This window comes from Urocitellus parryii, chromosome 9, assembly GCF_045843805.1.
Source record: "Urocitellus parryii isolate mUroPar1 chromosome 9, mUroPar1.hap1, whole genome shotgun sequence".
NCBI classification, from domain to species: domain Eukaryota; kingdom Metazoa; phylum Chordata; class Mammalia; order Rodentia; family Sciuridae; genus Urocitellus; species Urocitellus parryii.
The window spans coordinates 90,264,489-90,290,733 of record NC_135539.1 but is presented as its reverse complement, the minus strand read 5'-3'; the positions used below and the strand labels follow the sequence as shown (position 1 = coordinate 90,290,733).

General features: G+C 32.1%; 1 protein-coding gene across 2 annotated transcripts in view; it reads left to right on the top strand.

The window, feature by feature from the left end:
* Akt3 (AKT serine/threonine kinase 3) overlaps nucleotides 1-26,245 on the top strand; it is a 269,991-nt gene that overhangs the window by 89,713 nt on the left and 154,033 nt on the right. For both annotated transcript variants that reach the window (XM_026390718.2, XM_077802311.1), the window contains one exon: nucleotides 22,904-23,029. In XM_026390718.2, the coding sequence (XP_026246503.1) occupies nucleotides 22,904-23,029 (126 nt within the window). The remainder of the gene's footprint in view (nucleotides 1-22,903; nucleotides 23,030-26,245) is intronic.

The following is a 26,245-nucleotide window of genomic DNA, read 5'->3' as shown; positions in this document are numbered from 1 at the left end:
ATTGACTTAGTAGTACTGGCATCCCAAGTTGTATGCACTGTGGCAGTGACTAGGAGACATGTGGATTTTTGTATCTATTGTTCATAGCTGCTTTAGCTACCGATGAAATTCTCTTAAAACCAAGTAGTAAGAGATCATCTCAGTTGAGCCTGGGGTATCATTAGTGATGAAAATGCAACCTGTAATTGAAGGGGAAAGTTCCTCTTTCTTCTTGTACATGGAATCCCAGTGTAAAAAATGATACTGGAGCTTTATCCTATGTTGACTCAAGTTTGAATAGTATAGAGGCTCACATATCTGTTGTATGTTCAGAACAAATGAATTCCAATTTATAATTTTTTTAAAAATAGAAATACTACTAAAGATTTGAGATTCCAAATTTGAGAGTGCATGCTTTATTATATAAATTAGTTGGAGCAGCACTGGACTTGAAGTAAAAGGAACTGGTTCATAGGTGGTATGTTTCTTGACAGCTCTAAATTTAGCTCTAGATCTAAATGTTTCCTAAAAATATTGTAAACCCATATGTTGAGAGCCACAGCTGAAGGGGCCCCAGCAAACTTCCAGCTGATGATTGGCTCACAGCGGCCCCAGCAACTTCTAGCTGCCAACTGATTGGCTCCTCTGCTGTGATGCTCATTGGGCTGTTTCTCTGCCCTTTCAGACCACGGAGCTGCTCATTTGGGGACATTTTTGGCTCTGCCCATGCGGGGACCCAGCCAATCGGCCTCAAGAGCAGGAGGAGTGGGGGAGGTTGAGAGGCTTGTGGGAAGCAGGTGGTGGCAGTTGGGCTCTGAAGGTTTTTCCTGAGGATCTGTTTTGTTTGGCGTGTGTAGTTCTAAAAATAAAGTTCGTTTCTTTTGACAAGTGGCTCCTGAATTGTGCCCAGCCAGACTGCTGCACCCATAATAGCCTAGAATCTTAGTGGTCTAAGTAGCAATTTAGTACAATCTGTCACCCAAAACTGAAATTTATTTATAATATCTTTAAAATATGGGTATTCAATAAATAATAGGAATATTATCTCTCTTCTTTCATCAGATACTTCTAGCTTTGAAACTCTTGAGCTAAACATTTTCTCATTCTTGCTGAAGAGAAGCCATTATTTTAACCTATTATGTAGTGCTTTAACAACTAATATCTTATGAAGGAATTAACTACCTTTTGTATTAATACTTTTCTGGAATCAGCTAAATTTTCAATCTCTGGCAAAGTAAATGGTAAACCAAAGTATACTAAGTAAATAAACATTTGGAGCCTTAACTATCTTAACTTTCACATGCAGTTGCCAGCACTTCTTGTTTTTCAATATTACCTGGTCCTTGAAAATTAAAAACCTGACACACAATTTCAAAACAACTAGACAGGATTCTGACAAATGTATAAATTAGTGACTAAAGGTTTGTAAAACAAATTGAAATTATATGGAGGTAACTTGTATCCTTTGCCACATAATTTGTTAATTTCTTGAATGTATGAAAACTATTCAATAATATAAAAACATGTACTAAAAGTAAACAGCATACTCAAATGACTCCTGCCTGGTTTCCTTATTGTCTTTGTTGAGTGGTCAAACAAACAAACAAAAAAAATCAGGTTTTAGGTAAGTTTTTCATTTTCTTAACACATTTAGTGATTGATTCTTTAAAATCTTCAAGTAATTTTTCCAACTGTTAAGAGTAATTCAGTAAACTAGAAACTTGTTTAATATCTCTCTTCTTTCCTACCTGCCCTCCCCCACCCACTCACCAGCTGAGTATACTAGTGATGCCAGTGATTCCCTCTTTAAGTGAAGCCAGTCTACCCACCCCTCCTATTGTTTGGAGTAGACATTTCTGCCCCTTGTCAAGCCAATTGGTGTATATTTGACCCAAGAACTCTAGGAAGGAATTGAGGAGGTAAAAATATAGAAGCAGCTAAGAGATGAATTGAAGCCATAACACTGTCAGGGGTAGAACTTCAATAATTGCTAGGCAAGCTGAGGGAACAACACTTTTGAGTAAGCTGAGGCACTGATGGGTAGAGTGTGGAAAATGCAGCACACTGGCTGAGGGTGATGGATAAATCTAGGATGAGAGGGGTGAAGATGGGAGAGACAAGACAGAGGCAAAACAATAGACCTCCTAGAATGTCTGAGCAAGAAAGACAAAGCAGTGTGGTTCCATCACTTTCCAGATCTGACTTGCACAAGGTATACCTGTACAGCTCCTTTCCTTGGATGAAATGTTTGTATTCTTACAATCAGTAACCCACTTTATTATAACCCATCATTATTATTAGTTTCAATGGATTTTTTTCCTCTCGTAACTGAAAGAACTCCAATAGAGCACTAAGGTTAAAGATAGGTTTCAGGGTTATATCATAGATAGTCCTGCATCTGAATACCATTCTAGATTTGATCTCTCCTCATTGTTTATACAGTCATTCTTATATTAAGTAGTCATTACTTTTCTAAATTCTTAATCCTCTCAATTTGAAATTCTGTAATAGGTATTCTTACTGCTTGATTTGCTTTTATTATAGAAATGGAAAGTTTGTTATACACTGATGTTATTTGAATTTCACTGAGTAATCCCATATGAATATGCTAGTTTTTTTTTTCATCTCATTTTTGGATCAGGGTTTGCCATCATTGTTAGTATGTCAGTAGACTACCACATTATTTTCTTGGTGGTATGTTACAATCTTTGAAGATTGTGTTTGGTACTCCTTAAATTTCTTTTGAGGTCTTTAGTTACTGATGTTTAACAAGAAATCATCAACTCGTTACTTTGTGACATATATGAGCTCTTAAAAGATACATTATAGGAAAATCAAAGAGAATGTTTACCACACCTAGTATCCCTGGGTTTTATAATGCTAAGTTTTGAGCATTTTCTTAACTTCATTTAGTTCTCCCCCCAGGGAAAGGATGTGAGAGTTATGAGTACATGAAGAAGGCATTTTTAAAAATATTTATCCTCTTGGCAAATACTTCTTAGTAGAAGAAGCTTTTAAAATATTCTTAATTTATCACTATGAACAAATAATTTTGTACTTATGTCATTAACACAATACAAAATGGTTTCAAATAGTTTAGAAATTGATAGGTTTAACTAAGAAAAACTATTGACCAGATGCTGTAACAACTGCTTTTCAGAAGTCAAGCCTATCATTATTCAAGTATAGTTTCAGATCTTATATTTATCTTAAGTATCATAACTAAATGGAGGTTTCAGCTTACAAATATATTAGGAGTGTCACTGGTCATATTTTTAACCTATTTTTATAAAAATGTTATATTTTCTCATTTAATTATCCAGAATAGTTATTATATGATGTTTGCACATTTTTAGAAAAGGAATTATTTTACCCTCTTTGTAGATTTAACCCTTTTTTAACACCAGTGTCATGACCTTGTCAATACAGTAGTGTTCACCTGGTTTGAAGTATACAGAACTAGCATGTGTTGCTGGTCAAATATTTCCCAAACAAAACATCTGCATATGTCAAACCAATCCTGATCCAGTGTTAAGAGCTTTTAAGGCCCATTAATATTTGAAAATGTTTAGTAAACTGTCACATAATTGAAATATTTTTCTCTAAGGTAAATTGGTTTTGTGACACAGTACTAGTATCATTAAGGAAAGCTACTGTACCCATAGGGGGTAATGACAAGTTATATATTTTTTAAGCCAAAATAGATATTTATTATAAAACATGACCAGTGGCTCTTGTAGAGGATTCCTTGTTTCTTCTGAGTGTGAGTATGTTTAATTTCCTCTGTGGGGGCCACAATCTTACAAAGGAGTATTGGGAAATTACTATCCATCAATATGTGTATTTTAAAGGCACAGATTACATCAGGGAACCCTGAGTTGTGGACTAACATAAAAATTTCTTACAATATTTTACTTTTAATATCCAAAAAATATTAATCAGAATGGTACCTTTACAAGTGAATTGTAGTAATTCAGACCACTGCTTTTATTCTACTTAGTATGAAGGGGTTGCTATGAGTTCTAGTTGAGTGTCAGAGAGTTTAGAACATAGTTTATGTTAGGTAAATACAACATTATTTTTATCTCAAGGAACATACAATTAGTATTAAAATGAATTTACTTCTGTTTAGATTAATCTTATTTTTTCTATATTTTTATGTAAGAAAAAGTATTATTTTGAATATATATTGGGCCTTGATAAATAATGCAGTAATACTATTTAAGTCTTTTTCCCAAGAGTAGGCAGATTTTTATAGGATTTTTGAAGTAGACAAACAATATTGTCAGTTTATGTTTAAATTTTTTAATAAATATGAAAACTTTTCTATATTGTATTTTACTTTCTGTGCCTAGCACAAATGTTTGGCACCTACTACTTAATAGCTTTTTAATAAGTGACACAATTCCTTGAAAAAATTTTTATTATACTTACACAAAAATTATGTTACCTCTGAGTTTATTTATTATCTGTCTAATCTATCTGTCTGAATCAGAGTTACATGTGCTTAATTAAACAGATGATCTTAATGAAAGGTCATTCTCATTCTCATGGTGATATCGTATCTTAGAAATTGGTCTATAGAAATCTTACCAAGAACCATACTTTATTGGGTTGAATTTTCAAAATATACTTAGAAACCCTCCAGTGAACCCATATTTATAAGTTTTTTTTTTTAATTGAGTTAAGGAAAAAACATTTTATGAAGTGGACACATTGTTTAATTTTGTTTTGCGTTTTACTAGATTGCAGTGTAAGGCCCGTAAATTAAACCTAGGCAGTTCTGTTGCTAATTACACACAACTTCTCTTGAGTATCAGATATTCAAATCCATTTTATGAATATGGTAGAGAGAATAACAACTGTAAAACAAAGCAGTGTGCATGTAAGTGACTGTTAGCGTGCATTTCAGAAAGGATAAATGCTCACCATATGGTACAATTACTGTGTCCAAGTTTTCAAATTAGCTTCTCTCATCCTCCTTATTACTGTCTTTAAAAAGAGAGGAAAAAACCCAACATGATTTATCTACTCTGCAGCAGAACTCTTGACGCAAAACAGCAGCCCAGTTCTGTCCAGTTTTTTTTTTTTCCCTTAGCATAATAGAGGCTGTCGGACTTTTTTATACTAATTACTGTGTGAGCCTCAGATGAACCCCCTTCAATTCACAGGGCTTTGTTAAGGGAGGAGCTGTCAATGTGTCTGCCCGTTTGCAGCTGTGCTGTGGCTTTAGCTTGCTTAACATTATGCTGCTTTTTAGACTTGACAGAAGGGATTTTTTTTTTTTTTTTTATTAAGGCAAAGCAGCCTTGTAGCGAAATGGTTTAAGCAGCTGCATTGTAGGGAAGCACAAAGAAGTTATTATTGTGTCTGTTTAGGGGGGTCGGATGGAGGGGGAGATATTCGGCTGCTGTTGATGCCGATTGTTGACTTGCCATCTGCCAGATAGGGAGAAGAAAAAAATGACAGCTCCAGCAGGGTGTTCAAGAGGTTGTTTGGAGAGACGCATAAACATGTGCAGATGTCGAACTGAATAATGGCTAGAACTTGAGACGGTTTATGATGCTGCTGATGTTTGTGCATATACAGAATGAATGTATGTGTGGATTTGGTTAACCAAGGGTACATACTAATTATCATTGTTTTCCTGAATCCCCCCCTCCCCTTATTTCGTTAATTAGTTTAGGGGTTTAATACTTCCTCTTCCCTCTCTTATTCATGTCTAGTTTTAGAAAGCAACTTCTTTAAATGTCAATACAAACTTTCTTATTTCTCCATATAGATGGTAGCTAGCCTATTTGGTTAACTTTAGGAGTGAACTGCTAACAGATAACAGGAGCTTTTGATTAAGTAATCAGTTAGTTGAATTGCTATGCTCTTAATGCATACATTAACAGTTTAACACTAGTCAGTATTTTAACTATTAAGAATGGATTTATTTTATAGCCTGCCACTAGAGGTGAGTTAGTACCAAATTTATTTTATTGAGTAATTCCATAATGCTTTGAATTTAGATATTTCTACTTGTGAAAAAGTTATATAATAACCTGGCCTGTTTGGTTAATATTTTTTTCTTGGTTGTCCTTGATTCTATAAATGACAGACCTGTGTTTTCATTAGGCTTTGATAAGTTGGTTATATCTTCCCCTCTGATCCATATTTATCATTAGGTGTTAGAAATTTTATTTATCTGGAATTCTTTTAAATGCTGTAATAACATTTATATGTAGGTAGAAGCAAATATATTTACTTAAATGTCTGTTTTATCACTTTGGCCTTAAAAAATTGAGAAGAAACAGTGCTGTTAGGTTGAATTTTTCAAAGATACATTCTAGAACACTCAAATTTTGTAAAATTTCCAAACCAGTCACAATATAAATAAAACAACTAGAAAACAAAAAGGGAAGCCCTGATTTTTATGTCACATGTCACTGTTCTTTTTCTCAATTCCTTTCCCCCCATTTGAATTGATATTACCAAAAATATATGTAGATAATTAAAGATTATTTACTTTGATTTTTGGTAAACTCATACTTTCATAATTTTTTCATGATTAATAAGCAAAAATGCCCAAAGCATTGCATCTAGAGTAATGTTTTCCTGAGCACAGTAGTTTTTACTTTTCATAAAGAAATATTCTGATCTATCTAGAAAAACTGTTTTCTCTCACTGTCAGTTTTTCCTCCATGACTCTAATCTTCCTTTGCTGAAAAGGCATACAGAATCATCCACTACACTGGACCTCTCCTTTGCCTTATGTATTTATTTTTGTCCTTGCTTTTGAAAGGCTATGGATATGCCCATATCTTTGAATGTAGAATTACATACATATATTTAGTAGTTTCAGAGTCAGTACTGATATCCCTGCTAAGCTTGGGATAAGCAACATGCATCTTATAGGTTAGTTTGTGGTAAGGATGTTAATGAGTATCAGACAAAGGCAAAGTTCTGTAATGCAAACATGTCTGTCTCTGCTTTAATTAGTTTTATTTCTCATTTCTTCAGAGCCATTTGCCAAATTTCAGTAGTGCAGGCAAGTATATATAGTAAGGTAATTGAAATATTAAAGACATTGTCTTTGAAGTTACGTAGACCAGATTTAAGCATGACTTAACTTAAATGAGCAAACTTATGAAAGTCCCTTAAAATTATTTGTGCATGGATTTCTTCTATGAAAAGAAGGAGCAATAACTGCTATTGAAGGATCTTAAGGTACTAAATGAGATAATATATTTGGAATATCTGAAGCAAATTTGGTGTAGCTGTTAATATTTCATTTTTGTTAGGTATTAGTGCAAATCTAGACGTCTGTAACTATTGTATTTGGATTATTTATATGATGCTCTGACTGTTGCAATGTGAGCAAACAAAGTTCTAAGAATGATCACAGCTACAAGGTTTTGGGGTTTTTTGTTTGTTTGTTTTTATTTTTCAATCTTATATTTAGGGACTTAACAATGGTTATTCCATAAATCTGTAGGACAGGCAATTACTTAACAGTATATGGAGAAAACTGTTGAATATAAGTATTTTGGAGGTGTGGTGTGAGTGGTTATTCACTGTTGATAATTTAATATTTTGTCCTATAAAATCATTATTTTACTTAAATACAGTATACAAGGTTTCTAAAGAATTGTGTTAGTCCTTTTAAATCAATATTCATCTCAAATTGTTTTGGAGCTGCATTTTCTCTGTTGTGCCAATATTTAAACTGTTTGGGGTGTAATTATTTTTTTAAAGTAAGCCTTTAGAACACATTGTGGTTTTAAAATGTAATGATTATAGTGAACACATAACAAAAATAATGTCTCATGTTCTTGTGGCATTTTAAAGCATTATTTGATTGTCAGGACTCTTTATTTTGCAGATGGAGATCAGGCTTCTTCTGTAGGGATAAAAGTGTTGGAATAGGAGAGTGTTAGTTTTTTTTTTTGTTTTGGTTTATTAATTAATTTATTTTTTTTTTTGAGGAATAAAGTGGAAATGGTTTTGGTTGGCCTGAGACTGTAAATTCGGTAGAGTATGATTAATTCTCACACAGATGTAGGTGGTGATTCTTTAAGGTCTTTCTTTTCACATTGTTTCTGTCAAGCATTCCCTCTACTAAATATTACTCCATAATTTTGAATGGCAAATTCAAGGGATGTTGTACCTGGGAAAACTGCCTAATTCAGTATCTAAGAATGGTTCACAGGCTGGTGTGGTGCCTAAGAAGTTCTATCTTTAAAGAATTAATTACTTATACTGGAAAAATACACCTCACTTTGAGGGCAGTGATAGTTTCATTTAAGGATAGTTTTAATGTTTGACAGCACATGTGATTGATGCCAATATTCACACAGAGATAATAGTTATGGTCTAATATTAAAAAAAAGAATGATGATGTGTTTACCATAAATAACTTAGGTAACAAAGTGGGAATATTCTGAAGCTTGTAGACTTCTGTCACAGATGAGGATGAAACTATTTAAAAATACTGAGGACATTTTAAAAAATCAATGAAACTGTTCTTAATATATTTTCAGAACAACAACAAAAGAAACCTCTAAGAACTTTTTTAATTAATGGTATATACATGTATTTGAATTTTGCTTAGAAAAATCCTGCATGAATAGTAATTTTAAAAATATTGGCCAGTATGTTGAAAACAGAGGAGTATTTCGCTGTCTGACATATTCTTTAAGGCATCTTGTGAAATGTTTTGGCTTAAATTTTTAATGTGTTTTAGTTTCAAGAAATCTGATTAAAGTTGTTAGTAAACTTGGGTAGCACTCTTTAGAACAGACCATGATCAAGATATAAAGGCGGGAAAGGCATAAACCATGAAGTTCATATATTTTTTTGGCCAAGCATGTCACTTATTTGTTTGAGACTGGAACACAGTATCAAAGTTCATAATTTTATACTTTTAAGTGAAAGCTGGTGGAACAGCAGCTGTTGTTTCCTGGCATCTTTCTGAAGAGATATTTAGACTTAAGTATACATATATTTATTATAGAAAACAATATAAAATGACCTTCTTTCCCTTCTTGCATTTTCTCTATGTTCATCTGACTTTGTTAAGATAGTTCATCTACTTTTTGTTTCAATAAAAAAAGATTTGGAATTTAATTTTAATTGTTTCCTTTGGTCTTTAAATATTCACAGTATTTTAGACTTTAAGAAGTATAAAATTGCTTAACTAATACTATAAAATTTAAAATCTCATTTACTCAAGTTATGCTAAATAAGGACATAGATCCTGAGTGGAAATTTATACCTTAAGTTACAGAAGCAAAGACTTTTCTAAAAAGTATCCAAATGAAAGTACATTTCCACTAAATGGAGGCCATGTATCAGGTGATCTGCCCTGTGAAAGTAAATTTTTTGTTTACCTATTTGCAATTTTTCTCTCTTCAGTGGGTCAGTTTCTTTAGGCTAGCTTTTTGTTCATTTTTGTTTTGTTTGTAGGGTTAGTGGTGGGAACTTTAGGCTTGGATAATCAACACTTATAAAACTTTGACATGAAAATTAGGACTCTTTATGTTCTTAAAGGTCTGTCACACAACTGAATTATTCAAGGGTTATTTGGTGTTTTGCAAAAGTCTTTAATAAGTGAAAGTGAATTGTAGAAAACTTTTTTCCTACTTTTTGAAAATAGGTAATATCTTAATAAAAAAGAATACCCAATGTGCATTGACATAGATTCCGTAAAGTAAATTGATAATTTTTACGCCATGTAAATATTTTTTACACTTTTCAGAATCAGTTATGAACAAAAGTGGGTTCTTTTCCTCTATGTGGTCAGTTTGACCTTTGTATTATCTTTTATTTATAAATGAATGATTTTGTAACAAATGAGCTGATTGGCTCTGGGCTACTTTTGAAAAGAAATTTTGCAACTAGATATAATCTCTTTGAAATTACTATATCTTTACTGAATGATTGCATATTCTTATGTCCCACAATAAAAAAAACCAAACAAATTGTCTACAGAGAATGTTACTTGAAGGAATTTAATTTACATAATGTAGAATCATTTGTATAACTTTTTATATTATTGCATTTTGAATGACTTCCATGATATGAGACTTCAAGGTATTTTCTTTCATGATGTCATGCTTTTAAGAAAATTTCCTTTTAAAGTCACAGAGATACAGATAATGATGAAGACGTAAAATTTAAGTAAAATGAGCAAATTATAACCATTTAATTTAAAAAAATGTTTGTATTAGAATGGTAGGTAAAGATTATTTTTTTGAAAATTCTGGCTGTGTCTTAGGTAATACTGCCCTCAGAGGGCCAAGGTAAGTAAATTCATTTTTAACATTGAACAGCAGCTTCTCTGGTATTTATCTGATTTGTAAGCTTGTTTAGGGGAGAAGAATGGGCTTGTTTGAGTAACTGAATAGTGTTTGATTTGTGGCTTCATTTCTTTGATTTGTTCTGTTGTTTTTAAAATATTTAATGTATCTGTATACTTCAATTGGTGAGAAGTTTTAAGCATAGTTCTTAGGAAGTGATAACAGATGACAGGTTACAAATTGCAACATTACAAAGAAAATAGGAAAATAACCTGAGAAAGTTAAGATATTTTATTTGGGTAATCAACACTTATAAAACTCCTTAATATTCAGAATTATTTACAGCAATACTTTAGCAATATATAGCAGCAGTCACTGAAAGCATACATATCCTTCAGTTTTTGTATACTTAAGCATGAGCACATCTTTAAAATATAAATCAAGCTGGATGTGGTGGAGCATGTCTGTAATCTCAGCAACATGGGAGATTGAGGCAGGAGGATCACAAGTCTGCCTGGGCAACTTAGCAAGGCCCTGTCTCAAAAAACAAAAAGGGATGGGTTGTGGTTCAGGGATAAAGTGCCTCTGGGTTCAGTCAGAGGCAAACAGCAACAGTATAAATAGAAATAATGAAATATAAATCAAGGATAATTTACTGGGTATTGGAAGTTGAATGAAATATATTATTGTTCCTAAACCACTTTTAATGTGTGACTTATAATTCAGAGTATTTGAGATGAAATGATTAACTTGTGCAGTAAAAAGGAAGAGTGGGAAAGGCCTCATGTCAAAACAATGAAACGTGTTCTTTTCTTTTTTTTATGTAGTAAACTTCTTATGAGATAAGTTGAAAGAAACATTGAAATATTTAGTAGTAAATTCAAAGTGTTTTGAAGTGTTTTTTAACTCCCTCACCCCAGAGATACTTGATATTAAATTAGAAAGAGGATTTCTATGATAGTATTGTCAGTTTTTAACTAGAGATTTCAGTGAGATAAGCATAAATGATATACAATTCATTATTATCAGTAATGGGGATGACAGGACTTAAGGAAGGTGAATACAAAAATTGAAAATTTATCCACCCCAAACCAGCCCCTACTTTGCTCAACTAATGTAGGACACGGATAATTCGGCAACTTCCATTTTATTTTAAAAACTTAATTTACTTTTAGTCTTATGAATTGTTCATCTTAGGTTCTCACTATTTTTTTTTTTTTTAGTACCAAGGATTAAACCCAGAGGCACTTAACCACTGAGCTGCATCCCCAGCCCTTTTTTAATATTTTATGTAAAGTCATTGTCTCTCTGAGTTGCTTAGGGCCTTGCTAAGTTGCTGAGGCTGGCTTGGAACTGGTGATCCCCTGCCTCCTGAGCTGCTGGGATGACAGGCATTCACCATTGTGCCTGACTGTCTTTTAATCGTTTTCCTTCACTTTACTATAAGATGTTTTATTCAGTTAATGAATGTTTATGTAATTGCTTACTGTGAGCCAGACGTTATTATATGTGCTTTATAAAACTAATTTAATTAGTATTCCCATTTTTCAGAAGAGGAATCTGAGGTGCAGAGATATTACGTAATGTGCCTTGTCTGTCACTCAGTAAGTAGTGAGTACAGAATTGACATTTGAACCTCAGAGGTTTGGCTTCAGAGTTTGTGCTCTTAACCACTGTACAATATCACTTAATTTTGAAAATGCGAACAGAGTAGTAGAGGAGGATTTTATTGGTTTAAATAGCTCTCCACTCAAATCTCCATTGTGCCATATACTAGCTGTTCTCTGCATCTCAGCACCTCAGTGTGGCTCTGTGAGGTGAGAATACTACTACACTGTTCTCTCAATGTTACTGAGAAGAGGTCTCTTATGAGTGAAGCCTGGGGACAGTGGTTGGCTAAAGCACTTCCAAGTTCCTTCTCATCCTCTTTCTCAACACTTCCTCTTTTCACCGTTTAACTTGCTCCAGTACAAGGCTCAATCAGTATATTGTCTAAGGAAAACAAAGGAGAGAAGAGAAGAGTTATGAAGAGCCTGGATTCACCCTCACAATAATAGAATTCTTGGGTTTGATGCAGTATTATTTTAGGATCCCATACTACTAGAAATTTATTATAGGAGAGACTCACTTGTGAGACTCTATTCTGTTTTATTAATTTTTATTCCATAAGGCAGTGATTTTAATAAAGGGATGAGACTGGTGGGTTGAATCATTTGATCAGTTGAGTTTTTTTCAGGTGGCACAGGCCTCCTCCTGGTAGGCAAGTACTACTGCCTTCTTGGCCAGTTCCCAATTACTGCCATAGTGAGACACCATTATTGTTGTATACCATATCCATCAAGTATGTTCTAACTGAAAAATTATTAGAACCATATATGATTATATTGTAGTGAGATTTCTCTGTTTGAGAAAACTTTACTCTGTAAATTTAACCCTGATTTTGATTAGAGATAATTTTTATTTATTCATTCATTAATGGTTATTGCTAGCCTGCTCTGTGGTAGATGCTAGACCTACATGGTGAGTAGGTTTATCTTATGGACATATTACTTCCATATTTGATACTCATTAAGGTTACTTACCACAGTGTATATGTAATGTGGGATATTATATTGATTTAAATATTTAGAGAGTATGGTATAATAAAATGAAAAATATTTATAGTAAGGAAGTTATAAAATTTATAATGAAATTATCTTTTTAAATGGTTCCCTTTCTTTGCAGTAGTTTAAAATTCCACGACTATACTTTGTTAAAATAGTTTGGTAATAACTTGTATACAGTGAGGTGTGTACAATTGGAGATTTTATAGTGCAGAAAGCAGATTAAAAAGAAAGCTCTGTCTGCTTTCACAATTTACAAGGGTGTAAATGTAAGCAAAATAATAATTTAGTTCACATTTAACCCAGCAGGAAGCAGAGTACAGATTGAGTAATTCTCTACAACATATCTACTGCTACGTAAATGAATCTCATAGTTTATTCTTCATTAAATTGCTAAGATGTTATTTTCTGTTGGCTAGTTTGTGGAAATGCTTTGTATTTCTTTTCCCCTCTCAACCCTGCCACCATTCATCTTGCTTTATTTACTCTCAATAAAGTTTAATACTGTAGTTCTATTAGGATGTTCTTGTTTTTAAAAAAATAATTTAAAAGTATCATTTTTTAGGCTTAAAGTGTAAATAATGTTTTCTAAAAGGGGGAACTAGGATTTGAGTAACTAATTGATAGAATGTTATGAAACAAATACCAGGTAGATGGAAATTAGGCAGGTGCTAGAAAACAAAAGAAAATAATGCAGATAAAGAATGACAGATCAGCCTTACTGAGATCTTAGAGAAGTTGGCTTTCTAACATCTTGTGTTATTTATTGCATAGGTATTTTTCTCATCATTGCTTTAGCTTCAAAGCAAAGCATGGACACCATCCTTCTTTAGGAAGTAGGTATGAAAACTATACTTAACATAAAAAAATGACAAGTTCATGCATCTTGCAGTGGAAGCAAAAATTCTTGACTGTAATATACTTTTCTTTTTTTTTTTTTTTTTAAATTTTTTTTTAATTTTTTTTTTTTAAAAGAGAGAGTGAGAGAGGAGAGAGAGAGAGAGAGAGAATTTTTATTATTTATTTTTTAGTTCTCGGTGGACACAACATCTTTGTTGGTATGTGGTGCTGAGGATCGAACCCGAGCCGCACGCATGCCAGGCGAGCGTGCTACCACTTGAGCCACATCCCCAGCCCTGTAATATACTTTTCAAAATAATCATGAAGGAACATATGTGATGAAGCAGAGGAATGTGGGTACATCTGGAAAGCTTTTAAGGCATTTTGAAAATACAACACAAAATTACCAAAATATAAACAACCTTATGTGGCCAGTTGCAGTAGTGACATTGATCAGTTGGAGAGCAGACAAACCTCTTAAAGAGGAGTGGGTGCAGTGCCTCATCTTGGAATCATCATCACAGCAAACCAGAGATCTTTTATGAAATATTGAAGAATCTTGTGCTGATATCCTCCCAATGCCTTCTGCTACAGCAATGCATCAAATCAACAAATACGAGCACCTTTTTCTTAAGGCACATATGATGCTATTTGGAAATGCCAAGGAATAAGGGAGATTGCCATCACTTATGGTGACATTCTGGATCATCAAAAATGAATAAAGAAATGGGAGAAATTTTCATATAGAGTTTTGTTTTGTTTTTTAAAATTAGGTTTTCTCTATGTTGTCTAGGCTGGCCCTGAACTCCTGAACTTAAGTAATCCTGATTCGGCTTCCTTGATAGCTGAGACTATAGGCATAAATTGTCAGTTCCATGTTGAGTTAAAAATTACTCACCCCAGCCATTTTTCCTGTGTTCCATTCTCCCTAAAACTTTATGAGGGTTTGACTTCCTATGTCATCAATTGCTGCATTCTTAGTGCTTGTATGTATTTTGACACAGCTAAAGCCCATTTCCCCCCAATCTTAAATAAGGTGTGTTCCATAATCTGTCATGTTCATTGAACAGCATCTTAGAATGAGAATGCTGGGAAGGAACTGAAATGCTTTGGGTATGTTTCATACACATCTCCCAAATTTCAGAGGTTATTCAAACTAACACGCATCTAGTACTGGTTGTTATCAGTTGTTTAATGACATTGCATAGATGTCACAATAGAATTTCACATGTTTAATTTGCCCAAGAGCAAGAAAAGAACATTTGAAAGATTCAGTAAAAGAGAATTTAAAAAAAAACACATAAATATATATTTTAAAAGGACCTGCAGTGTGTGAAATTATATTTTTAAAGTTATATTTCATATTAATTGTGCAATTGAAAATTATTATGTTAATTCATTATAATATAAATAACATAAAATCTCCAAGATTATTTTCAAGACACCTTGGTGAAGGTAAGTTCAGTGAGAAACTTTTTTTTCCTATTCCCTAAGAGACATGAACAGGACTCCACTTAGAACTAACTGGACTCTTCTACATAAAAATGTAACTGGCAGTTGTAAACACTACAGATTATATTTATCATCATGAATTTATCCTGTAGCTATATTTGGTTTAAAAATAGGTATGGTGTATCACACAATCATGAATTATATATTCTTTATTTGTGGTACTATTTATTTATGAAATCTAGAATAGAGAAAAGGTTTTGCCATATTTTCTTAAAGGTAATGCATATGTGTAAATTTGTTTGGCATTTGTCAAGAGCTAAATATTTACTACATTATGAACCATGAAATGAAATAGATTTTATATTGAAATTAACATTACATCTCTTTTTGTCTTAAGTAAAATTGACCAAAGAGGACTTTTATTTAAGAATATTGCCAAAGATAGTTTCTTAAAGCATTTAAACTTATTTTTTACTGAAAGCTGCTCAGTTTTTGGTTTAAAGCTGCTGTTTGGAAATTCTTAAAGTACTTGTATTTTCATGATAATATATGTTTGTGTATATCATTTAAAAAAATAATTTTTTGAAAAGCTAGTGCAATAGTGCACACATGTAGTCCAGCTATTTGAGCATGAGGTGGGAGGATTGCTTGATTCCAGGAGTTGGAGATCAACCTGGGCAACACAACAAGACTCCATCTCAAAAAACAAACACACAATAAGTGTTTACTCACTCCTCTGATGTCCTGTGTCTGACTTTAAAAGAGTTAGTAGTATTAAACTAATGCTATATTTAAATATTGCATAGCTTTTTGCATTTCTTTAGGTAAGATATATGTTTTACATATCTAACACTATTTAAAGAAATTGTTTTTGACTGATGGGATGAATCTGTTACATTGTTGCATTATTTATATAAATACTCCTGAATTAGTACAATGTTGATTACATTTTTTAAGCCATTTTTTTGTATAAACACTAGTGGCTCTTTCCATCTATTAATAATGAGCATTATAAAGTAATTATTTTCATTAATGCATAGATCAAGTGTAGATGTTATCTATTCATTTTTTTCTCAGGTGTATGAAGAAATAAAATAGTCATGTATTTTAAAACCTAGATTGTGATTAAGCATGGAAATGAAATTTTTAAAAACCAATATTCTCAGGAAAGTTAAGCTTTAAATTGTTCGAGCTTTATGACAGTAATTCCTTTTCCTGACGTATGTTTGAAAATGCTTCCACCATATTAAGTAATGGCTGGTTTTTGAAAGCTCTTATAATAAGTGGCCATTGGTCATTTTAAAAGCTGTACTGCCTTTATGAGTTAGAAAAATCAGAATTTCAGTTTGCTATACATACTAATAGTAATTAGGGTCTTTTATTTTCTATATTTTAGGAAGGCAGTATTTGTTAAAAAATAACAATTTGAGTGTTTTGTTTAATTGAATTCTAAATGATCATGGATTTAAGGAAAATGGTGCTACAGTTAAATAGATTTCAATTGAATCATATCTGTATTTCTTTTAATAAGATCCCAATACACCTAATTATGTTTTTAGTATAATTTATTTTAATATAGAGGGTAGGTGTCCATTAGTTTTAATATTTCTTCAGCGTTCTCAACTGGTACATACTTCAACACATGTCTAACATTCAACCATTCGTGAAGTTAGTCAGGAATAGGTTCCAGAATACAACCTAGCCTCAAAATGGAAGCATATTCATTAACTCAATCTATTTGTGAGAATATAAATGTGAATTATGTTTAAGGGTCATCCATTTGCATGTCTGAACAAATGTAGAAGTTCTCTAGTTTTCCTATATGAAAGACCATTTGCATATTTTAATTAATGCATTTTTAGTCAAGAGACATATCCCTAACTTCTGCTTTAGCACTTTCTGATGTCTTCAGCTTTTAAAAAATCGATTTGATCTCAGTGGAGTATTAATAAATATGAACACGAATGATGTGACTGTACTTTGTGTTCAACCAGAGACATGAAAAATTGTGCTGTATTTGTGTAATATGAATTTAATTGCGTTCTGCTGTCATATATAACTAATTAGAATAAATAACATTTTAAAATTAAAAAAATAATAAAATAACATCTACATGTATGGACTAATTTAGGTTGAAGATTATTAAATAAAAAATGACATTAGGTGAGCAGTAAGAAATGAGCCCTGTCAATTTTGGGGAGGGGAGGGCCTGTATCAAATGCATATAAACCCCAGTAAAGATGATCCATTTGAGTATCATATTAAAATTTTTAGATGGTAAGTATGAATCTAAACTTATATCATGTCCCATCTCATGTTGTTAAAGACAAAGCCTGGGAGCCAAATTTAAACTTACTTGTAACTTGTTTTCTATAACTAACACCCACTCAAAATGAGATTGTTAATTTGTTTTAATATTAACAGGAAAAATCTGGAGTCATAACTAGGTAAAACTGAACTCTAAAAAGGAACCTTTTCCAATTCCACAATTCACAAATAGGATTCTTTACCATTCAGAGAATATGGATTTTTTCATTTGAATTTTGGAGGTATTACCTGAATATGTATACCTCTTATGCCCCAAATTTAAAGAATCGGTAGTTTTTTTGTTTGTTTGTTTAAACAAGTCTTTGGAAGCTGCATTAGTTACTGTATTAGTTGCTTAGGGCTGTTGTAAGAAATCACACCAAAGTAAATGGCTTAAAATAGCACAAATGTATTCTCTGCTATTTGGGAGGCTAGGAGTTAGAAAATCAAGTCTGAGTAGGGCCACATTCCCTTTGAAGGCTGTAGGGGAGAGTCAGTTCTTCTTGGAATTCCTTGGCTTGTAGTAGGTATGTCACTCCAACTGCCTCTATAGTGTTACATTGTCTCCTTTATTTCTTATGTGTTAAAACCATACTTAAAAGAATATTTGTAGTTGGATTTAGGGATCACCCAGATAACCCAGGAGCATTTCTCAAAATCCTTAACTGAGTCAAATTTTTTGTTAAATAAGGTGTGTGTGTGTGTGTGTGTGTGTGTGTATTTCAATTTTTTTGTTAAATAAGGTGTGTGTGTGTCTATTTCAAATTTTTTGTTAAATAAGGTGTGTGTGTGTGTTTGTGTGTGTGTATATATATATATATTCGAACATATAAGGTCATATTTGCAGGTTCCAGGGATTAGCATGTATGTATATTTTGAGGGTCCATCATTCAGTTTATTATAAAAGCCAAAATATCAGGATCTTTTTTTGGGAAACACAGTCAACTGGATTTGGTTAGTGATGGACCACATGTACCATGTTGGTTCCAGAAGATTACAATGGAGTTAAAAATTCCTGTTACCTAACTAAGTCCTTGCCACAGACCAGCATATTGGTCATGTGTCTATGATGATGCTGGAATAAATCTGTGCTGTCAGCCATACAAAAAGTATAGCACATACAACTATTTACAATATGATATTTAACAATAAATGATATATTAGTTTATTTACTGTACTATAATTTTTAATCACTATTTTAGAATTACCTCCTCCTACTTAATTGAAATAAAGTATCTACTGTAAAATATCATATACTGTGTATGGCCAACAGCAGCCTCATGAATCTCTTGTTTTTTGCCTTATCTCTTAATTGCATTATTTCTTCTTAGGCTTGATTCAGTCTTGTGTTGCTTTGTTCATCATGGCTCTAGGAGTGATAGGTTATACATACACACAGTGTAGCCTAGGTAGTATAGTAAGCTAAATATCTAAGATTATATAAGTAAACTCTATGAAGTTTGCACAATGAGAAAATCACGTAAGGATGTGTTTCTCAGAATGTATCTCTGTCATTAAGCAAAGCACAACTATGTAAGTGTTTTGGTATTACATGTATTTCCAGGCAAAGAGGATGAAAAAGAAGTACCCATTAAAGTAGATAGAAAAAGCTGAGAAGAGGTTGTATTGGACACTTTGTCCAGTTGTGACTGCAGTGCTTACTGAAGGTTAATCATGACAATGCATGCAAATTTTAGCTGTATACTGGTGAATGTCCATAGAATAATCCCTTGAGAATAGTTGGTATCACATGAATCCTTTTTTAAATGACTTTCTATTATAATCAAGCTATCTTAAATTGAAACCTATAAGTCATAAATAAGAAAGTATAGTAAAAATTAATTATTCCATCCAATATGAATTTATGTGAAAATTCTGTTTGAAAGTAAAATTGTGGCTGACTTTTAACAGTTCATCTAAAGAGGATTGGTTGCAAGGGAGGTACCTTTGTTTTGGGTACTTAGCTTCATAAAAGCCAGAACTTTTTGTCCATATTTTTAGAATAGTCTGAGAACATGTTTCTTAGCTCAACATTGACTACTTCAACTACTGAGCTAGGGATGAAAAGTGTTCAGCTCCTTTTCCTTGATCAACTGGTCAAAACCCAGTTAGGATCCCTAGCCTGCCAGAACAATTCTTCCCCCTTACTTAATCCTTAGTATACACAGTGTCTTGCCTGGATATTGTGAAAAGCAATAATTTTTTATACTCTTTCAGGCTAGTGATTTTGTCCTCCATAAAGTGATAAGAAAGCTTGCTTATTTTGTTATTATTTTTAATTCCCATCTGTTGAGTCTGTGTCCCTCTGTCAGGCCCATTCCTTTATAAATTAAACAACCTCTTCATTCCATTTTTGGAACTAGATACTGACTATTTAATTAGGGCAACATACCATACTATTATGTGAACTTTTTTGCAGCATTTTATTGGGAACATATAAGAGAGATTCTTAGGAACTACTTAGCACCCTTCTCTAACATTTAGGGGACACCTGAAATCTGGTGAAACACTGGAATAAGTCCCATGAAGTTAGAGACCTCATCCTTTTTTTTGGCAGAGGTTGGGAGGGGGTCACATCTCAAGCACCTCAACAAATTACCAAATAAATGAATATACTCTTTAAGCACCTTCTAAATCAATTCATATTGTAGATGAACAATGATAAGAAAACAAAACAAAAAAGGAATCTCTATTGAAAGTTTGAGATCTACTTTTAGCTTAGTATGGTAACTGTTAATTGAGTCAACTCAAAATCATTTTAAAAACTTAGAAATAATGCTTTTTTTCGTCTTAGCAAGAAGGGAAATTTTCAATTTTTCTTCTGTGTGAATGAATATCTCACTGTATATAATGTACTATGTTTAAGGGATGCATAATTTATTTTAAAAGAACTTTTTGGCAACCAGAAGTCCTGTTATAGACCACATAAAGTATTTTAAATTTCTAAAATTTGATTTAAAAGATTCATTTATATGATGATGTTTTTGTTTCTGACATCTGAAGGTGTAAATACTTTATGGCTAAAAGGAAAGTGGGCTTAGAAATAAAAATCTGATTTTTATTTCTTTTTAATCTCACATTTCCTGAATAGGTGTATTTTGCTCTGTTCAAAATAAAAGAAATTATGTTATCATGTTTTTTCAATTTTTTCAAATCATAGTTTCATTTTATCTTTGATATAATTATTAAACTATTGTTATTTAGCTCAACAGACTTATATATTGTACCAATATAAATCTACATTACTATTTTACAACATTTGAAGTCTGCTCTTGTATCATTCATTGGAGAATTAAGGTCTAGTGATTTTCAATTTTATATAGGAATACATAAGTAAAAACAGAAAAGTAAAATAACAAGGATAAATAAGAGGAACTATTTCATTGTTAAAATGGGAACTGTGAATTTAATTCTTTTTGCTTTTGTGAATTTAGCTTAAGAGACTGTCGACATTAGTACCATATTTTTTTCAATAAAATGATGGAAGGGCATTAGTTTTGTCTTTTTTCTTTTATGCACTTAAATATTTGTGAGAAAGATGCCCCTATATTTCCTCCATTTATTTAATGAATTGTTATTGCACCTCAGTGAAGAGTGATACGAGACTGAACACTTCAGAGTATATTACACAAGGGGAAAAAAACTGACATTATTTGCTACAATAATGAAGATTGAGCTTTTAAAGAAATAATAAAATTTTGGAAAATGTTTCTACCACTCTGAGACTAGTAGGATGATGTGGTGGTCTTGATATGTAAATGTGAAATTTGTCGACATTTGGGTATTCATAAGTCAGTAAACAAGTGTTTTCTGTAGGACCAGTGTATAATGTTCAAAATAACATGCACAGTGTAAAAGGTTCATTCAAAGTCTAATGTAGATGAACATTTTTTCACAAAATGTACAGAAAGTCTATTGATAAGGTTTCAAATTCCATAATGCAACTAACCTTTTAGAATCTACTCCTTGTTGAAATCTGGTATAGTATCAAAGAATATATCCATAACTATTTGAATAGTCAGTCTTCTCCTTTCCAACTGTATATCTGTTTGAGCCAGATTTTTCTGCTGTATTTCAATTAAAACAACATAGTGGAGCAAAGTGAATGCAGTAGCAGAGGAGAAAATCTATTTCTATTAAACCAGACATTAAAGAGATTTGCATAAATGCAAAGCAGTACTGCTCTTATATTGTTTTTGAAAATAGTTATTCTATGTAATATTGCACGTACTGGGTTTATTGTTACCTTTAAAGAAAGTAATAACAAGTTTTAAGTTTTCTTGTTTTTAATTTGTAACATGGTAAACACAAATATAACCTACATAAACTTAAAACTCTTTTGAGTTCTCAGTAATATTTAAGGATGTAAAGATGTTCTGAAGTAAGTCTGAGAATTGCTGATTCAGAGAAATGATTCCACAGCTGAAATATATGTTGGCAAAAGATTATATTTCATGATACATGAAGTCTATATTGACCTATTTACTGATAGGATAAGGAGTCAGAGAAGTCAGATGCTGGATTTGACCTTGGGTCAAGAGAAGAAGCTGATTTGAATCAAAAACTGAACTACTTACCTTTTTTTTTTTGTAGTTCTGTGATTCAGCATTTGAGATTAAATAACAAGTTAGAAATATCCAGTAGAGAGCTGGAAAATGAGACCAGCTAGCCATCCAGTTCCTGCGGTATCATGGAGCACCTGTATTGCTTAGAATTAGGAAGAATCTGTTTTGTGGCTAAGTAGAGCTTATTTATAAATCTATGTATGTATATGTTTATTGGATTATGTAATGGAACTGTGCCATGTGTTCTTAACAATTATGTTTGTGTATGTGTGAGTTGGTATATGGTTCAAGTGCTACTAACTCATGCTTTTTTGTGTGTGTGCTTGATTTATTTACAGCGCTGTGTGAAAGGTTATTTTCCTCCAAAAATAAAGTTACAGTCAAGATTTAACAATGAAAACTTAACTATTTTTTTTTTACAAATTATGTTATTAGTTAATGGCACATGGAAGAGAAACATCTATTTTGTATTCCTCTTATAAGTGGTTTTCATCGAAATTCATAGATACTGTGTGCCCGATTTACCAAGGCTTTTTAAACCGGCTGGTAATAAATATGCTCTCACAACCATCTGATAAAATGAAAAACTAAACAAAATGTGTACTCAGATGAATGATTCTCTGAAGGAATAATGGTGCAAATGAATTATCAAAGTGTGAAATCATGAAAAACAAAACATGTTTGGGTTTTTATTGAATGTTAATTGTAGGCTTATGTATTTTCTTTTGTAAGCTAAGTTAAAAGAAAATTGCCTAACTAAATTTTTGAAGGCCAGTGTTGTAGGACATATATTGCATCATAATTTATTTTTCGTGTAAAGGCTGCTGTTCATTTTTTTTTTTGCAGCATTAACATGCATGCTTTCCTCACGTAGGAGAATATATAAAAAACTGGAGGCCAAGATATTTCCTTTTGAAGACAGATGGCTCATTCATAGGATATAAAGAGAAACCTCAAGATGTGGATTTACCTTATCCCCTCAACAACTTTTCAGTGGCAAGTAAGTTGATTATAATTGTTGATTCACCTTGTTTTTATTTATTTATAGGATTTTTAACATTTTACAATATATAAGAAGCCTATGGGAAAGTTTGGATCCATTTTAAATAACAAATTTTTAGCTTTGATAGAAATTTCAATTTATCGTGATTAAGCATATAATCTTATACAGTGTCATATAGTTTAATGTTTTTCATTTTAGAATTTGCATGTGATAAATACAATTTCGAGATATGTGCCACAAGTTTCTCTTTAGAAGATGTAAAAGAATACTTTTGAACTTGGTTGTTAGATTGAACTTAGTTTGTCAGGTGTTCAAAGTTTTCTGTTATAAACTTAGGTCATTTGATTGTATTGTGAGAAACAAATTATTTACATTAGAAATAATTTTCCGAGGAGATTTTATGTTCATAGTTGTTTTAACTTGTTTAGAAATTTTGTATTTGAACATGGCACAAAATAAACTGAAAAATGACAGTTATCACTGATATGTCATGACCAGGCTCTTCAGGCTGTTCAGACTTGCTGATTCATCAGTGAAATGATCTTTCTGTGTTAATTCAGAAATAAAACATTTTAAAGTTAAACTAAAAATCAACTTTTATGAGCTTGCTAGACTCTGGATCATGAAAATAAATTTTTAACTGGACAGCCTCCTTAAATTTTATTTTGGTCATACGTTATCTCAGCCATACTTGAAAAACATGAGGAAAAATTGAAGCTAAAAAATTTCAGTTAAATAACAATTTTAAAAATGCAAGAAATCAAGTTTCTGAATGTTATTAACATTCAATTTATCATTATAAGAGACTTAGTCTTCTTTATCCTTATTTATTTCATTTTTTAAAGGAAAAGATAAACCAAAGGGCTTGTGGAATCATTTGAATGATAAGGATACCAGCTTATAATAGAGGCCCTCTACATTTATGTCAGTAGATTTTTACATAGAGGTTTTATTTTTACAAAAATAAGAATAGTATGTATTTAAAAAAAACATATTTTTCCCAACCAGAATGCTCATTATATATTAATGGGTTTGTTTCAGTAGGAAATTATGTTTTAAATTCTTTTGTTAATTATATTTTGTATTGACTTAAGAACATATTTTTATTCTGAAAATCTTTTGGGTGAACATTTGCTTTAAAGACATAGAATTTATCTTTTAAACCATTAGCAATGTATGTTGTCATGTCTCACCTAAAGTAGTATAGTTTCTTAGTTTGTCCATTTTGCTAGTAATTCTATTGGTTTGTCAGAAATAATTTGGAAAAGTGCAGAATTCCTTTATCTGCTGATCAAAATGCAGCATTTTTTGACCTTATGAAATTTCACACCCCAACAAGTTTTAAAGACATACTGTATGTCACAGTCTGCCAACATCTGCTCCAACACTTCCACTGGCAGAGGCTGAAATAAATGCTGCACTCTTGGGGAAAAATTCTATTTAGTGACTGACAGTCAACTTATCTATGAGATAAATATTAGTTGACATCTGTAATCTTTATATAAAGTAGTTGTTGATACTTGACTCAAACTAATGAATTTGTATTTAGAATAGTTCCTTAGGTTTCAGGAATATTATTAACTTGGACCTTACAATAAATGAATTATTTTAATTTTGTACAACAACTTTGCCTTATCTTTTAATTGCATTATTTCTTCTGATACCTATGGGTATGACCTTAGACCTTAGGTCATTCTCTGAAACTCTCATCTTTGACATAGTGGAAACAATCTGAGTTCAGTGGATTTATAAGGGCCTTTTGATCCTTCACAGTTCATGATTCTATAGGGAGGCTTTGAGCAGGTCCCTGAAGATTTTAAAGAAGTTATGCAGATTATTTATGGAAGAATATTCCAGGCAGAGGTGACAAACAATGTTTTTATGAAGCATTAAAAGAAGGCTTTGGAACATGAAATGTTTCTTTCACCAGTAGTCTCCTTTTCTCCCTATTTCCCTTTTACTCTTGCACCCTTTATATATATATATATATATATATATTTTTTTTTTTTTAAATGACACCCTGGAAAGCAGTATGGAGATTCCTTAGAAAACTTGGAATGGAACCGCCATTTGACCCGTTATCCCACTCCTTGGTTTATAACCAAAGGACTTAATATTGGCATACTGTAGTGAAGCAACCACTTCAATGTTTATAGCAGCTCAGTTCATAATAGCTAAGCTATGAAACCATCCTAGTTGCTCTAAAACAGATGAATGGATAAAGAAAACGTAGTATATATGCAAAATGGAATGTTACTCAGCCATAAAGAAGAATGAAATTATGGCATTTGCTGGTAAATGGATAGAACTGGAGAATATCATGCTAAGTGATATGCTAAGCTAGTCCCCCAAAAAACAAAGGCAGAATATTCTCTCTGATATGTGGATGTTAACCCACAACAGGGTAATGAAGAGAAGGGGGAGGAATAGGAACAGAAAAGATAGTAGAATTAATCAGACCTATCTTTCCTATCCTTATGAATGAATACATGACCAGTATAACTCCATATCATATATACCTACTATGATGGGATCCTAATTGGAACAAATTATACTTGTTTGATATGTCAAAATACACTCTCCTTTCATGTATATCTAGAAAGAACAAGTTAAAAAAGGATACTTTTACAAAGTATTTGTAAGGTGTTTTGGAAAGTGTTATGTCCCCTTGATAGTTATAATCTGAGTCCCCTATTTTTCTTGTAATTAAAAGCCTACTTCACATTTATGTGGGTTTTAATAAAATCTTACTAAACTAGGCATTTTATCCATATGAATAAAGTGAAGCATGGGAACTGGAAGGCATTTTAGAATTGTTCTTTTTAAATTAAATTTTTAATTCCTTCCCATCTGATTAAAATTTTGCATAACGGTAGTCTACACTCATGATTTCTATTTTTTAATCACTGCAGTCTAGTTTCCTCCTTTATTTACTTGATTGAAACTACTTTTCATGAATTCTCCAGTGACCACTTAATTTTTAAGGTAGAGAAAAATAAAAACATATGAACATAATTAATGTAAGTTTTACATGGCATGGGACCCTTTGGAAACAAAGAAACACATAAACTTGTATATGTCTATGCTTAGGTTTGATGAAGATATGGCTAAAATGAAGGAAGTATGAATGGAAAAAAGGGGATAATCTAGTAGTAATAAATGAGGGTATTTTATGAAGGCCTGTTTGTTTAGACACAGGGACACAATGTCTTT